Genomic DNA, 13,237 nt, shown 5'->3' on the forward strand with positions numbered 1-13,237 from the left:
CAATTGTCACAAAAGGTCAGGGCTTAAGCAGACTTAATTGCTCTCTTAAGGCATAAAACTAATTGATACTGCTATACTAGAATAGTTCAACAGACAAATAATAGATATATCTCCTACTGCAATAAATTACTTACTTCTTGTGACCATAGACATACATGACTGCAAGTGTTTCCAACAACGCCACCAACACAAGCCCAATTGTGCCGGCAAAAGAATCAAACAGTCTAAGCCAGTATTCCCCTGCACCTGTGCAGAATATGAGCCCCACGAAGAAACATGTGACACACACAACACCTAGAAATAAAGAATGTGACACACTGATTTCCATTCTGTAGTCACATCATTTGAGAAACGAACAATTATAAAACATTACAAAATACAGCCATACACTGACAAAAGTTGGAAACTTATGATATGGTACAGAGTTTAGGATTTTTTTAACATTATAACACAGTAAATGCATCCTGTTACACTGCAGAGTATTTAAATTTCTTGTATACATGGTAGCCAACACACCTGTCACATATTGTTTGGGAATCCTCTTGAAGATGTCGATATCGAAGATCGTGCAGAGCATGCCCTCCAGAATACCGATCTGTGAGCCCAGGCCCAGTGCCAACAACATGAGGAAAAATATAACAGCCCAGAATGGGGCTCCTGGCAGCTCCACAATGGCCTGAGTAAATACAATGAATGCCAGGCCTGTCCCTTCCGCAGCCTGTAACACAACACACAATACTGGAATGACATTTTGCATTTAGAGATCCAAACTTGAATAGCACAAGATTGTACATCCTAACCGATAAAAACAGTGAAATGAAATGAGTGGCAAGGATGAAATTATTAAACATGCGACCAAAGTTTTAAAATTAAGAATACCACATATTACATTTTGGAATCATTGCTAGCCCCAAGAAATACAAGAATTTCTTTTTCCATGGCATAACAGCCCTATGAGAGCCAAAGCCGACTAGCTTGACTGCTGGCCTCACGTTCACATGCCTAAGCAGAGGTGAACGATCATCCAACCAGGTATAGGATGACGTGTGGTCAGCACGACAAACCCCCAGCCATTGCTAGTTTTCCTGACCGGATTACGCTACTCATTGTAGCTCCCCAATTTCCTCACGATGCTGGGTTGGCACCGGTCCCATACACTGGTCAAAAATCTCATGAGAAATTTCTTTCCCCGAGACTCGAACCAGCACGCATTCTGTATCGCCGGTCCGAAGCATGATGCCTCAGACCGTGCGGCTATGGCGCGGGACAATACAAGAACTAGTAAGTATTATAAAACACTTGATGGGCAAACATCATATGAGACTGAAGCATGGACCAGGGCTACTGAGCCACATGGCAGAAAAATGTTTTTTGTGAGGTTGATGGCAGGTTACACCCCTCATAACTTAAAAAATATGTGACAGTGGCAGAATTACTGTAGAAGAAATTAGAAACAGTATATCTACTGAAAAAAGGCCTTTTATAGTATCCCTCCAAACATTAAAAAAGATGAACTAAGAGGAAGAAAACATATCTGAAGTGAGGGAAATATTCTGTTCTGCAATTCCTATATGTATAACAAACCAACAGGGCCCGATACTGGGAAGTATGACATAATGATCATTCATTGCACGGTTAATCATAATCCCTACAGCAACACATACATTTCTGTGCCTGTCTATAAGAAGTTTGAAAGTGATGCTTAAATTTAGTAGGAAAGACCTTTACTAAAATTTACTGATAATTTATTATTTTTTGCATATGCATTTGTTTAAACAGCCAAATGATTTACAAGGAATGTTAAAAATAACATTATAATATGTAAAATTGTTCTTTTGGACTTCCATCAACTTTCCAGATTGTGAAATAAAATAAAACTACAATGTTTTGGAAGTTGGATTTTGTTTCCATCTTCAGGTAAAAAGGAGAACATGGATCTAGTCCAGGTCTGATGATAGTTCAAGCAGGGGGTACAACAGACAGGAATGCTGTCCTCTGTCAACCTTTTTCACCTGAAGACAAAAGCAGAATCCAGCTACCAAAACACTACATTATTTTATAATTTTAGACGACGGATAAAGCCCAAAAGAACATTTGTACATGTTACAACATACCATCACCAAAAACCTTCAGACTTCAAAGCAAAAAATTTTCTGACCTGATCCAGCTGCTCCTCCAAACTGCACACTTCCATACCAGAAGAGTGAAATGTGGCATTGGAGACATTCTTATATGCAGCCTCATACTGTTCTGTTGTTGCATTCATGTCACTGAGCATGCCTAAATGAACCAATATTTCCTTGTTCCTATAACAAAGGATATATCTTATATTTAAACGAACTGTCAGTGTAAGACAATGAAATCTTTTATCTTTTGGAATACTCTTAGAAAAGACAATGCTATCAGAATGTGATGGCTGCAGAACAGCTGATTGTATTCATCTTCATCTGAACTAATGATATTTAGGCCACAGCTAATTTAAATAACACCTAAATACCACGCCCTACTAAAAAGAAAATACAATCAGCCTCTATTAAAAAGATGAAATACTGTTTAGGGAAATCCTTGCTGTTTATTTTGAGAATCACATGAAATCCATAACACTCTGTGAGTAAAATGCAGAGTTACCGACTATTAAATCAGGCAATGCATACTATTACCGCTCGGCTTTACAGGGTTAACACTCTGACAATGAAAAAGACAAATCATGCAACCACTTCACTCACTTATTGTGGTACTAACACCTTCCTTAAGTGGTTAATAATTATTCCGATGTTCAAGAATTATAACTGCTAATGTTACAATGTGATACAGACCCTTTCAAACGCATAAACATTTTTTAGTATCTTCCTTGTACAAGTCACATGGCACTTAAAATATTTATCACACCCCATTAATGCCAAAACAGTAGGTAAAATCATGTTATGCATTGGTGCTTTATCAAATATTACTCACATGTTTACACATTTATCAACATTTGCCATGGCCTTGAAACCAAGGATGGAAAATATGACAACACTCGCATAGATAGCAGTGAAAGCATTCGCTACTGACACAAGAATCACGTCACGAACACAGTTGTTCTTGGGTGGATTGTAGCTGCCAAATGCTATCAAAGAGCCAAATGCTAATCCAAATGAATAGAAGACCTGGGTGGCTGCATCCAGCCACACTGTAGGTTGCAATAACTTTTCTACCTGAAACACACAAAATCATGTAAATTTATAATACATGTTTCTTTACAATGAGTGTAAAGACACTAGATAAAGGTAATTACTGTATTACTACGTTAGGTGACTGAACATACTGAAGAACATAGAAACTGATTAATGGAACAGCCAATCACAATAGACTCGGTTGCTGGTTATTATTCACACACACACACAGACACTTGTACACAAAGGATAGTGCATACTGGTTAGGGCAGGAAGGAAGAGTTAATGTTTAACCCAAAAATAGTAATTAAAAGAAAATATCGCAAAATTATGTATGACTACATCGTTATATGTCTACGGAGTTGAAAAATGATATGATCTTTTTAACTTATACTTTTACAGAAATAAGACGCCTTTCATTTTTACATGGATGGAGAGCAACGAGCAGGCTCATATACATAACCACCCAGGAACAGTAGTTTAACTGCTGAAATACAAAGTTAATAATTTTTCTGTGTAATGTGGCACGTATCAGATTTAAAAACACTACATACTGTAGCCTTAAGAGACAAACAAATGCTGCTAAAATATAATTTTACTTTGACTACTTTGTTTCTAGTCTCTTAAAAATGTCAAAAAAGTTGTTTCCTTATACAGTGTAATTATCAAGCAAAGGAGATGAAGGGTCATAAGAAGCGCAGTGATAGGAACAATGGAGGGTATCACGACATTCATGGCTACAGAAACTTTACCTGGAAAATAAGTAGTAAACAGGATTTTCATTTACATTATTGTATTCTTGGTCTGCACTTAAAAAAATCTTACAACACCTACAACTGTATACTTTTCGTTTATTAGTTAAAATAATACTTTCTGTTAAAAAGTAACATTCTCTAACAAATTTATATGATGTTACATTCTTTTCACCCAAGTCTTCTTAGTTTATAAGGTAATTACATACTTTCAGAAGCATATTCGAATTACAAGTGACCCACACCATGGGCATCCATAACTTTTTGTTAGGGAGAGGCACATGTGAAAGTAAACCTTGATTTGGAAACCACAAGTACAGACTACTTTGATAAATTCTGCTTCCATATTTGGTACTTTAAAAATATTATTATTTTGATAAACTTATGATCAGTTACCAAGAAATTAGTCACATATTAAAATGTTAACATCCACGAAGAATCTAAATTAACTTGATTTGCAAATATTACACTAGTGCTTAGCACTGACACAGTGTATTTCAGGGTTCTTTGCACATTCTAATGTTACATGTACTCACTGCATGTTTACAAAGTGTCACATTACAATTATTCACCACTCATCACAATCACAACAAATTATTTTGAATTTTTTCCACCCTGATAATTTGTATTTTCACAGAAAATTGTTAAAATAAAACTTCCACATTTTTCAAAAACCTATGTAAAATATATCAACACTACACTGAACAGTACTATATCTCTTTTCATCTCATGATGGCCACCAGATGGCGGGAAGTCAAAAAGTGCCAAGATGGGAAAAGTAGAGTTTCCAATGACATGATGCTCATTCTTATTTTCATGAAAACTAGTCAACTAATAATTAAATGCCTTGGATAACCAACGCCACAGAGCAGAGTCCTTCTTGAGAACCTAACAGTATGCTCAGCCAAAAATTACCAGCCTTTTATGGAACCTGATGATTCATTACTACGTTCAAAGCAGTACTGCACCAGTCCCTGTCCTGAGCCAGATCAATCCAATCCATGCCCCATACCCCTAAGATCCATTTTAATGTTATTCTCCCATCTACACCTACATCTTACAAGTCGACAGATGCTGCAAAACTGGGGTTTCAAAGAAGGACCACTGTTCCTTTGGAACCCTAAAAACTGGCATTACAAGAAATTTAAAATTTGTATATGTCATTGTTTTTAGAAATTTAATTGGACACTGCCAGGTCACTTAAGTGCTTTAGAACTTAATACTGGATGCCCATGACTGTGATGTGGCAAGCATTAGAATTTGAGTACATCTGCTTCACATCAATAAATGAATATCTGAAATAATATTTTTGTATTTAAAAACAGAGTAACTAATGATAATGTTGTCTGTGTAATAATCACATATCTTGTAGAAGAAATGACAGGTCATAGTGCAATGTGTTAGAAGAGCCTTTTACAATCTAAGTCTTTATTTACCAAGCGTGGTAGCCATGCGGAAGCATGTCTGCTCATATTCGGGAGAGTCAAATCTTGCAGCTGGTTATCCTGAGTGGGATTTGTCATGGTTTTTCTCAGTCACTCCAGCCGAATTCTGGGATAGTACCTTAAAACAGGCCATTAACACCTCCTTTCTAATCCCTACAAATTCACAATTCATGAGCACTCTACCAATTAAACCAACAGCACTGACCTTAAAACCCTCAAACATAAATCACTCATAAGAAACCAGCAGTGTCAGGTACTGAGACAACAGTAAAACCTCAATTTTCAAATCATTTCTTTGTGAAGGGCCCAGTCACAGAATTGAAAGTGGCAAACACAGCTAAAACCTTTAAAACTGATAGAAGAAGTTAGTTGAATGAGTTCGGAAGTTGAAAGATGAGAAAGACTTGATATTCTCAATAAGGCATTATTATATTTTCCAGTTTCCATAAAAATCCCTCTAACAACAATTTCACCAAGTATGTTTCTTCACATACTCTACATACTGAACTGTACTGAAACAAATTTATGCACCCTTACATTAACACAGTGCCTCTTTGACCCACTGTTTTTGACCAGTTCAGGTGAACAAAAGTGTTTTTTGTGCAATTTAATAGGTAATATTCAACTGGACTTCAAGAATGTGGTTTCAACAAGTAGTAAGTCAGTACAAGTTTCCATGTTGATGTTCTTCTGGGTTTTGGTGCCATGCAGACTTATGCTCTGAAGTGGAGACAGTCTGTTTCTCCAAAACAATCGTATCTCCTGATGGCACATGACCATATTCAGAAGAACATCATATTAATCTCAAATCTCACAAGTTTCCTAGGGTTCCTAGAACAATGTTCAGTCACTGTACGTCTCTGATCAACATCAATTTGAGAAAAGTTAAATAGTTATAAAAGTTATGGCAGTCATATTGTGAAAACTATTTCTAAGCCTATATCACAGATTTGTTCAAAAATAAATCCAACAAAAATTACATTCCATGGTTAAGATTCACATATCAACCTGTGCTACTAACAATTTTTTATCAGAAGAAATGACAAATCACATTTTTATGGTATCACATACACTTAATGTGGTGTCTGAGCCCTTAACTTCCCCCAAGACTTTGCAAGACCAGCTCAAAAGATGGAAACAATGTTCCACATCTGATGATTTTAGAAATCGATGGAAGAACAAACGTCAACTACGCGTCTACCATCACTCATACATTTTGCTTTTTGTCTGAAATACAAAATGTAAAGATGTACTGATCAATCTTCATTAAGATTTTCTTTGTAATTGCTCACAGTTTTCTCAGTGCCACAGAAATACATCGGCACAGTTCATAGTAGCATGCCAGGTGAACTGATTGAGGTTTTACTGTACTAAGAGATGAAATGGAGTATTAAGTTGTAACCATGAACTTTAATGGGTATGATAAGCAAATCCATGTGCTTTATTCAAAGGACCAATTGCACCATTTCACTGCTTTTACCAGACTAAACATGCTGTATTTTATAAGCAGGGCTGCCACCTTAACATGATTCAGTACGCCTATACAAAAACTGAAATTTGATGACGAGAAAGTGAAATCATTACTCAGAACATCTAAATTTCTGTGCAAATCCAGCCAAAACAGCAAATTTTTGGAAAACTGGTTGACTTAAATTACACACTATATATTTGTTTATCATCAGTTACAACTAAAATCCTCTCATTACCTTCCAGTTCATCAACAGCCGAATGCTGCAAATTTATAAAGAATCGGTAACACAGACATACCAAATGAAATGAGGAATTTCAGATAGGACTTATCCCTGTGACATTTTGTCTAAGACCAAATAAGAATTTGTGATTTCAAAATGTTATGTCAGATAAACTAAGAGAATTTACACTGAAAGGAAGACAATTGTTTCTTTGTTGTCCTACTATTACACTACGATATTTAATTTTCTTTTTTAAATTTAGAATAAAATGTTATATTCTTAATAGGTACACGCATTTGAAATAACCATAGCATATCTACTATTAATTATTTGCATGAATCATAAAAATTACTTTAGAAAGTTCCAAATGCAGAGCAACAAGTCAATTTATTTTCTAAAATTTGTAATATTTGGCTGCCTCGCCGGATCAATTCCAGGGTTTGATTTATTTCTGGGGTGGTTGCATGCAGCTTCTGTCCCTGTTAAGCACAGCACTAATATTTTAATGTGGATGTTACTAACTATAAGCAATGCCTTTTTATTTACGCCGCCCATGCCCTACCGCCTGAAAATTTCATAAATCAAACCCCGAAGATCCAGGATTGAACGTTCAATAAACCTGAAGGTGGTGGCAACCCTAATGGTAACTAAGAACCTGAAAGTATTTTACTTACTTTTGGTGTATACATGTGAATAAGCCCAGCACTGGCCCCTTTCAAAGTTAACCCTTTAATGAAGAAAATGGTGAGCACAACGTAGGGAAACATTGAAGTGAAATACACAACCTGGAACACAAATAGCAGGGCTAAAAGGGCGAGGAACAAATATATCGAGTTCAGATTGTGGTCTTTTGGGCCACTGTTCAGTATTAAATGAAGCCCTATATGCAGGCTGTATGTTCCTCCAGCATGACAGTATATAACCAGAAGACCAACAGTGTGACGCAGAAGACCACAATCTTAACATACTGAAGTAGTTACTGGTCGTTCTGCAAAGCCTGGTGTCAGAGACAATGCGACTGTGGTGCTGGCAGAACACTATCACTATTGACACTACTAATACAGGGCAAGTCTATATGATGTTCCCGATTTGAAAGACACGCTACTCACGTTTAATGAAACTCAGATGCACAAAATTGGTACTAATGGAAAGAGAAATTATGCAAGTTTTGTTTCAGTATGTCACGGGTGTTCAATGTGAGCCCCCTTGGTAACCCGGCACACATCCAGCCTGTCGTCAAGTTCCTCCCAGACACGTTGCAGCATATCATGATCGATTGCTGCAATGGCTGCTGTGATACGCGATCGCAGATGCAGCCCCTTTTCTTAAATTTGGAATACCACTTACGAATTGTACACCCACCGGGTGGATCTGCCGCAAACTTGGTTCGGAAATGCCGTTGCACACTAATAACAGACCGGTGAACGTGGAAATTCAGGACACAAAAAGCTCCCGTCTTCGACGGAAGCCATTTTCTCTCATATCGCCCCTGGCGGCGAACAGTGTTACTACGCGGCCGCGAAGTGTACTAACATAAACTTGGAGAGTTTCTCTTTCCATCGGTACCAATTTTGTGCATCTGAATTTCATTAAACGTGAGTAACATGTGTTTCAAATCGGGAACATCATTTAGACTTGCCCTGTATTATTATGACCCTAATAAATTTGATACTGTTACTACTGTTATTACTGTTGTAGGTGGTATCTTGTGGGGTTTGAGGTTTTCTTGGTGGTGAGTCTAAAGATGCCTGTCTTCTGGTCTGTTGCACCATGTAGTCTGGTAGAGGTTTACTGACGTTTCTGAGGTCCTGATAATGGAGCCAGCAAGGACCTCTGAAATGTCAGTAAACTTCTACCAGACAACAGGGTGCAACAACCTAGAAGACGGCCATCTTCAGGTGGTATCTTTATCTTTGTCATCATCATCCTCTAGCTTCGATAAATTAACAGTCCCACAATTCTGCAGTTTATTACTCAAGAAAGCATAGTGCTAAACTGTTAAAACTCCCATAGTTAATGTCTGGCTGGTAGCCCATTAGTTCAGGGTTATAATTCCCCTGTACTCACACGATTAAAGGTTAACAGATTAAAGATTAACAACGTGTTCAATAGAACCAGTTCAAACTGTCTGAAATACACAGGAAATCTTACTTCAGATCACACAGATCCCCACATAATTCTCAAGTCTTAATTCTGTGGTGTAAGGGGAAATGATGATAAAACAATTTTTAACACTAATATAACGTTTGCTCTGTAAATTTAAATACGGTCAAACTCGTTTATAAAGAGCACGGTTATAATGATATCTCGGCTATTGCGAGCAAACAGAGAAGAGTTGATTGGAAATGATGTATTTTATGAGCAACATTTCACGGTTAAAACGAACACGGTAGTTGAGAGCTTCACAGGTATAATGAGCAAATCTTTAAGCCATTATAACGAGCAGTGGCTGAACTGCCACATGAGAGACTAAGATCTATTATGGTTTTGCCCGTTCATGACATTCTCCCCCTTGTCTCTTACCACCGCCCTGTCGATAACAATTTATAACCCTTTTAACGACATTTATAGCCAACATTCATAATGTGTTTGGTTTGATTTCTGTTCTCAGAATCTCATTTAGTGCAGTACGCTACTCACGAAGAGCATAGTCCTCGTTCCAATGGTGTAGCGGAAATCCCCGCAGACCCTGTGTGGCAGGGGTGCCCAGGGGCTCTCAGGTATCGGGGAAAATGTATAGTGATCCAAATGGTTACCCATGGCGGGGGAGGGCAGAATGATTCCACTACATTGCTGCCTCATTCGAAGAGGGCATGTCCTATGCTGCGGGTACAGGTGACATTGAGTCTTTAGTTTTTTCCCCAATCTCTTAATCCTCTCTTCCCTAATGTTTTGGATTCCCAGAAGACCTAGGGAGAGAATGGCATTTTTCTGTATCGGTATGAAACATTAAGCTACAATAACGGATATAAAGATCACCTCCGTCCCTTGGATCTCGTTATAACCGAGCTTGACTGCATCTTAAATAAGCTGGAAAAAGTAAGTACATATTCTTACAGAAATCCAACTGTTCTTAACAGCATGGGATACCACTTTAAAAGATTGTCTAATTAGATACTTATCCTAGGCCTAACCTAATTAGATTAATTTCATACAATACATAACAAATAATTTAGTTTCATCTTTCAAAATGATATGCATTATTCCAACCAACAATCGGTCACCTTTCCAGAGGACTGAATGCCCTTCATTACAATGAAGAAGACGATTATCCAGGCGAAGAGCAGTAAGATGACAATCCACCACTTGAGACCACCATTGTCATCAATATTTGGTGCTGCATCCAGCGTTGTACGATACCAGAAATACGCAGTCTCTGATGACTTTGCACATTCAGCAACAATTGTTCCATTTACTTCTGGGCAATATGACCACGGTAACGGACTCTATGGGAAAAGATATCACATATATTATAAAAATGTGAAAATATCATGGAGTTATTAACTCAAGAGCACAGGACATTCCCTGAGGAGATAATAGATCAGTATATCCATCTACTCAAGACGTTCCCCAGTGTCATGGAACTCTTAAAAGGCATACTGAAGGCCTTATCGTAAGCTAATTAAAAACACATTTCGCAGTAATTTTCTCTAAGATCCTCCCATTCATGACAAGGGTCCCAACTGGCTTTTTCTAATCAGACTGATCTGTGCATTTCTTATTTTCTTCATGATCCTTCTTGATTTTTTGCTGCCCTGTGTATGCATAGATTGCCCCGACCCCATAAGCTTATACTACGAAACGTTCCAGATTTACTTAACCCTATTTGGTCACAGAAGAATATTTCAGGCACGTCTCAAAACACACACAAAGACATATTTAACTTCACTCTGTTGTTCCTTTACAGGTATGCATAATTAATGTGTTTTCACAATATTTTATTTTTATATTATCGACAATATTACAGATTTAGTCCTTGTGGGACAGTTACAGAATGACCATTTACCTGAAATAATATAACATCTTGCCACATAAATTTCGTATGAATGTTATAGTAATTGAATACTTTCATTCCATATATTCTAATTCAATAGCATGGTGCTAAAAAATTGCAAGATCTTTATTTTGTACCATACTACAGCAGTCTTCTTTTTCATGTCCAGTACTCCATGATGCCTGGACCACGGCCTTGCCCAACACCAGTTGTAAATCCGAGCACCACCGGGAATCGAACCCAGGACCCCAGTATTACAAGCCCAGCATTCTAACCATTTTGGTTTGAGACCTCTTAGAGATAGCTGTCACTGTCGTAATACTTGCTTTCTAGGTTAACAGAAACCAATCAGGCTACAGAGTACGCTCTGTCTCATACTTAACCTCAGACACGAAAGGAACTAGATAAGCCATTATTAACTACACCAGAGTTAAATTTTGTGGTGAGTTACTGACTAAAACTATGTTCTGAATTCAATTCCCACCTCCCACAGAAATCCGCTGTGTTGTGCAAATGCACGTGGCCACCTCAACGGCCGTGCTGGTGTTGTTCCTATAAATTTCCCTCCACTCCGGGTAAATTACAAACTGAGCATTCCTACTGGGAATGAATTTGCAAATCCATGTTTAATAAGCTTATCTATATGTTGTAGAAGACAAATTATGTTTTCTTGACATAGTGCATTATATTTTACCTGTACTGAGTTGAAAAGGTAGTAGAAGCACCAAGTGATGATGACGTTGTAGTACAGCGCAACAAAGAAGGTGACAATGCAACTGGCGATTCCGATGCCTCCAAGCCATGGATGGATTGTGTTCCAGACCCCCAGGGAGCCCAGTCGCATTTTCTGTCCCATGCCCAGCTCGATTAAGAACAGCGGGATTCCTTCAAGGATGAGCATCACAGCAAAGGGAATCAGGAACGCACCTGTTTGAAAGCGTAATATTAATGAACAAGACTTAATATAAATCTATTGTGAGGTTCAGGAGGTCAAATGTAAGGATGGCGAAAACACTTGAAAATGACATGCTTTATTTTCAAGTATTCTTTACACTTTTGCAAGAGCAAAGGACACCTTATGGGACCTCACAAACTTGTTTAGGCCATATAACTGTAAGTGGATAAATGGATTTCTACAAAATTTGGTGTTCAGGTTGTCACTGAGGGCTAGACCACTGCAGCACTTTGGGAGAAAATTCTTCCAAATTACCGATACATTGAAGATGAACACATGCAAAAAAAACATAAATATTGGTCTTATGGTTGCGACCCCTTGCCTCCATCTCCAGGACTGAATTGAGGACTCATGATGAAATGGAAAAAAAACACGAAACATCTACAGACATAACAGCATCTCAGAAATGTATCCAGGGATGTCAACAGAAACATTTACTTGCATGTTTTATCTCCGTGGAAGAACAGTCCAAATTTTTAAAGGAGGAATGTTTCCCAAAGACCCCATTACGAAACGAAACTGTTTCCCGTGGCGGGAAAATTCCACAACTTCCTTCCCCTACTCGCGACCTTGAGTTGCCATGCTCTCTGCCACAGCTCTGCTCTTTCACAAAGGGCAGATACCTTAGGTCATTTATGATCTCAGTAGCTCAAGTTCCCACCCCAACATTTCTGTGCTCATGTTCTCCCTGTCCCTGAGCCTTTCCCTCCGAAACTCATTCATGGTTTGGCTGTCCTCCCCCTCTGCCGGCCGATAAAACAGCTCACTTCCCAGACCTCCACGACAAATGGAAAAGAAAGGAAGCAGTCTTCTGTGGAATGGGCCAAGCTGCTACCACGCACATTCTTCTAAATAATAAAAGAAGCACTTACCATCCCAAGGATGCAAACTGGAAGAACTTCGTACACGTCACTTTACAGCAACTTAACTAACAACTAATTCCATTGTATGCAGACCACTCGAATAGTTTATTCTGTTGAAGAATAAATCACCTGTCAAGAATCCACCATGTTAAGTAGGCCCCTTGTTAGAACAACACAGCGTGTCCTTATGAATTTGTCGAAGGCCATCAAGTATGGAGGGTAGCTATAAATATAGTCTGAGACAGCCGACATGGGGTGTTCCACCAGTTTTGGGAACGGATGGAGAGAAACACCTCGCCGTAAAACAAGAAGCATGTTACGAAATGTAATGTTTCTGATTCTCTCGTCGGCGAATATTTCGTATCCACGGACCTAGTACTTT

At 38.2% G+C, this 13,237-nt stretch overlaps 1 protein-coding gene across 5 annotated transcripts in view; it reads right to left on the minus strand.

Annotated features, from left to right (window-relative positions):
- The window catches only part of LOC110828771 (sodium- and chloride-dependent transporter XTRP3), a 66,573-nt gene that overhangs the window by 12,899 nt on the left and 40,437 nt on the right, over positions 1 to 13,237 (minus strand). For all 5 annotated transcript variants that reach the window (XM_087342989.1, XM_087342988.1, XM_022061783.2 and 2 more), the window contains 7 exons: positions 11,732 to 11,964; positions 10,268 to 10,489; positions 7,718 to 7,828; positions 2,956 to 3,197; positions 2,159 to 2,306; positions 517 to 718; positions 135 to 294 (listed from right to left, as the gene is read on the minus strand). In XM_087342989.1, the coding sequence (XP_087199115.1) occupies positions 135 to 294; positions 517 to 718; positions 2,159 to 2,306; positions 2,956 to 3,197; positions 7,718 to 7,828; positions 10,268 to 10,489; positions 11,732 to 11,964 (1,318 nt within the window). The remainder of the gene's footprint in view (positions 1 to 134; positions 295 to 516; positions 719 to 2,158; positions 2,307 to 2,955; positions 3,198 to 7,717; positions 7,829 to 10,267; positions 10,490 to 11,731; positions 11,965 to 13,237) is intronic.

The sequence above is a fragment of the Zootermopsis nevadensis genome, unplaced genomic scaffold (assembly GCF_977971745.1).
Source record: "Zootermopsis nevadensis isolate Lab colony 2312 unplaced genomic scaffold, Znev_1.0 Znev_ptg000004l, whole genome shotgun sequence".
NCBI classification, from domain to species: domain Eukaryota; kingdom Metazoa; phylum Arthropoda; class Insecta; order Blattodea; family Termopsidae; genus Zootermopsis; species Zootermopsis nevadensis.